Here is a 4,092-nt window from a genome sequence, read left to right on the forward strand (position 1 = left end):
GTGTTTGTGTGTGTGTGTGTGTGTGTGTGTGTGTGTGTGCGTGTGCGCGCGCGTGTGTGTGTTTGTTTGTGGGTGGGTGTGTGCGTGTTTGTGTGTGCGCGTGTGTGTGTGTGTGCGTGTGTGTGTGTTTGTGGGTGGGTGCGTGTGTTTGCGTGTGTGTGTGTGTTTGTGGGTGTGTGTGCATTTTTGTGTGCACATGTGCGTGTTTGCTTGTGTGCGCGTTTGTGTGTTTGCTTGTGTTTGTGGGTGGGTGTGTGTTTGTGTGTGTGTTTGTGGTTGGGTGTGTTTGTGTGTGTGTGTGTTTGTGTGCGTGTTTGTGTTTGCGTGAGTGTGCATGTGTGTGTTTGTGTGTGTTTGCTTGTGCGCGTGTTTGTGCGCGTGTGTGTTTGTTGTGCGTGTTTGTGGGTGTGTGTGTGTGTTTGCGTGAGTGTGTGTGTGTTTGCGTGTATTTGTGCGTGTGCTGTGATTGGTCGGCTCCTCCTCCTCCTCTCTCCATCATCACCATCAGTCTGTCAGCCTCTGGTCGTTTGCTCACTGTTTTTCGGCTCGTGACGTCACTGAGTGTTTGCTGAGCTTTTGTCTTGACCTGAACACTCGCTCTGGTCTGCAGCGCTCCGCATCGGATCGGGTCGGACAGACGCACGCGGAGCTGGAGAGGCTGCGGAGGGCCGCAGCTTTAATGCAGCAGGAGGACGGCAGCAGCGCAGCATCTGGAGCGGTTGGTTGCATTGTGCGTTGATGACCCCTGCTGTGTAGCCGCTCACCCCACCCCCCCGTCTCCCCTCTCTTTCTCCATCACAGCTCCTGGATCAGCCATGTTTGGCACCGAGTCCTCATGTAAGTAGCCCATCCTCCACCGCCGCTCTCTTTATCCTGCATGCATTGTGCTCTGGCGCTCGTCTGCCTCAGGCGTTTCTGTGCGTTTGCTGTGTGTTGTGCTGGATGTGAAGGCCAGGCTGTGTTAGATTCCCCTTACATAAACAAAGTGATGCGCTCGCACACCTGCGCGTCTGCTCTTAATCATCATCTCGCCTGACCCGAGTCTTCTGGCTGATGTTCTCTCAGAGCTGACGAGCGTCCAGACAAACGCTCGAATACACCGCATCGCTCGTGCTGCTCGTTTAGTGATGTTTTGTGAGTTTGAGGCCTGCTTCACTGAACGTCCTCAACGCTGTGCTTTTGCAGTTATTCTCCCAGACTTCCTGTAGTGCTGTTTAAAGCATGTGAATGCTGTGTTTGTGTGTTATTCATCATACGGGACCAGCATATCACAAGCACTCTTTTAGAGATATGTGTGTGTTTGTGTGGCTGATGCTCAGTTTTTTGAGAGAGAAATTCAAGCACTTTTCAGTGACTTTCAAGTATCTCACACAACTATTTCTCTAAAGCTCTAAAAAGAATCCAATTGAAATGATATGTTTAATGGAATGACAAAAATATACAAACAGTATTTGGCAAACCAATAATTAGGCTATTTAAAATAAAAAAAGACATCACATTTCACAATAACAAGCAGATGGCAGCAGAGGAGCACTTATTGGCTTTTTATTCCTTCATTTCCACTTTTTTGCTTTTTATTTTGATATTATAAAATCATTATTATAAAATATCAAATCCGCAAGAAAAAATATTGTCAAAAGTTTTGCGCATTTTTTGCGTATGAAGTAAGAAAAGTCACAAAGTGCCTTGAAAAAAATAACTTTTTTGTGGAAAAAAACAGAGCGCTCCTTTTATAATCACTGAAGTTGTCGGTCAGTTCAGTATAATACTATAGAAGAATAATGGTACATTTAATAAGAGGAGAATATAAAAATTTGATTCTGCATTTTACTGTTCTTAATACATTTTGTGTGCTTCCCAGCTCAAACTCGGTGCTTTACTGTCAAATATACATTACCAAGAAATAAATGTGTAGTTTTATTAGTAGCTGCACTTACCAATGCAAAACAATAGTAATTTTATGATTAAACTATCTTTATTTTGAATGCTTTCACACAACAGCATCACCCAAAGCGCTGGTGTTAGTCTGGTGTAAATCTCAAATGTTAGTCTGGAGGCTGTTTCTGAGCACGTGCAGGCTGATCATTGATTCATTGATTTTTTTATTTTCAGCATCATTCCTCCAGTCTTCAGTGTCACATGATCTTCAGAAATCAGTATAATATGCTGCTTTTAGGGTTGGGCAATGTCTACCAAATTGTTGCATTACAGTGCATGAACGTTCACTTACCACATACACCGAGTAAGGAGAAATGTCTGATAGGACGATGGCGAATGATTTGCAGATCCTGAGCACCAATGCCAGACATCTAATCTTGTCAAATGTGTGGTAAGTACTGCCGCTCCATAGTATAGAGTCCTTGTGATCTATTGTTATATGTTAAAACAGCTGTTGTCTGTGAATCTCTGTTAAACTGTAATGTATTTCTGTGATGCGCAGCTGTATTTTCAGCATCATTCCTCCAGTCTTCAGTGTCACATGATCTTCAGAAATCAGTATAATATGCTGCTTTTAGGGTTGGACGATGTCTACCAAATTGGCGTCAGATGATGTTTACAGTGAGACATCATGATGGACGATGACATCGGGGGGCGGAGCGGGGGGCGGGGTTAGGGGTGTGCCTGAAGTTTGAAACAAATAACGCGTTATACGGAGCCACTAAAAGATTAGCCGCTTGCTAGCGGTAGCCTGTTGCATTACAGTGCATGAACGTTCACTTACCACATACACAGAGTAAGGAGAAATGTCTGACAGGATGATGGCGAATGATTTGCAGATCCTGAGCACCAATGCCAGACATCTAATCTTGTCAAATGTGTGGTAAGTACTGCCGCTCCATAGTATAGAGTCCTTGTGATCGCCAAGCTCGAAAGTGAAAGTAAAATGAGAGCGCGCAATTTATATACAGTCGCCTATACTTACCCAACGATATAATTGCGAGAAAAAGTATTAAAATATTTTTTTATCCTCCCATCTCGTAGGCTATTTATTCCCTTTAGGTTTTCCGTAGTACACTTCATTTCCTTTCAGAACACGGAAATGGGATGTGGCGAATTGCGGGAGAGGGGGTGGGGGGGGGGGTATCACGATGTCAGACATTTTATTTTTCAGGATTCACAGATGAACAGAAAGTTCAATAGAACAGCATTGATTTGAAATGGAAATCTTTTGAAACATAAATGTTTTACTGTCACTTTTGATCAATTTACTGCACCCTTAATGAGTAAAAGTATTATTTTCTTTAAAACATAACATTTAATGACCCCATATCATATAATGGGTAGTTTGGTTGTCGGGCTGGTCTGGTGGGTAGTTTGGTTTTTGGACTGGTCTGATGGGTAGTTTGGTTGCCGGGCTGGTCTGGTGGGTAGTTTGGTTGTTGGACTGGTCTGATGGGTAGTTTGGTTGCCGGGCTGGTCTGGTGGGTAGTTTGGTTGTTGGACTGGTCTGATGGGTAGTTTGGTTGCCGGGCTGGTCTGGTGGGTAGTTTGGTTGTTGGACTGGTCTGATGGGTAGTTTGGTTGCCGGGCTGGTCTGGTGGGTAGTTTGGTTGTTGGACTGGTCTGATGGGTAGTTTGGTTGCCGGGCTGGTCTGGTGGGTAGTTTGGTTGTTGGACTGGTCTGATGGGTAGTTTGGTTGCCGGGCTGGTCTGGTGGGTAGTTTGGTTGTTGGACTGGTCTGATGGGTAGTTTGGTTGCCGGGCTGGTCTGGTGGGTAGTTTGGTTGTTGGACTGGTCTGATGGGTAGTTTGGTTGCCGGGCTGGTCTGGTGGGTAGTTTGGTTGTTGGACTGGTCTGATGGGTAGTTTGGTTGCCGGGCTGGTCTGGTGGGTAGTTTGGTTGTTGGACTGGTCTGATGGGTAGTTTGGTTGCCGGGCTGGTCTGATGGGTAGTTTGGTTGATGGGTAGTTTGGTTGTCGGGCTGGTCTGGTGGGTAGTTTGGTTGCCGGACTGGTCTGGTGGGTAGTTTGGTTTTTGGACTGGTCTGATAGGTAGTTTGGTTGATGGGTAGTTTGGTTGCTGGGCTGGTCTGGTGGGTAGTTTGGTTGCCGGGCTGGTCTGATGGGTAGTTTGGTTGATGGGAAGGTTGG

General features: G+C 45.6%; 1 protein-coding gene across 3 annotated transcripts in view; it reads left to right on the top strand.

The window, feature by feature from the left end:
- Window positions 1-4,092, top strand: part of st7 (suppression of tumorigenicity 7) — a 24,483-nt gene that overhangs the window by 2,998 nt on the left and 17,393 nt on the right. For 2 of the 3 annotated variants that reach the window (XM_016291438.1, XM_016291439.1), the window contains exon 2: window positions 611-837. The exons of the other annotated variant lie outside the window; for it this stretch is intronic. In XM_016291438.1, the coding sequence (XP_016146924.1) occupies window positions 816-837 (22 nt within the window). In that variant the 5' untranslated portion in view covers window positions 611-815. The remainder of the gene's footprint in view (window positions 1-610; window positions 838-4,092) is intronic. 3 annotated transcript variants of the gene reach the window in all.

This window comes from Sinocyclocheilus grahami, unplaced genomic scaffold, assembly GCF_001515645.1.
Source record: "Sinocyclocheilus grahami isolate Dianchi unplaced genomic scaffold, SAMN03320097.WGS_v1.1 scaffold271.1, whole genome shotgun sequence".
NCBI lineage: Eukaryota > Metazoa > Chordata > Actinopteri > Cypriniformes > Cyprinidae > Sinocyclocheilus > Sinocyclocheilus grahami.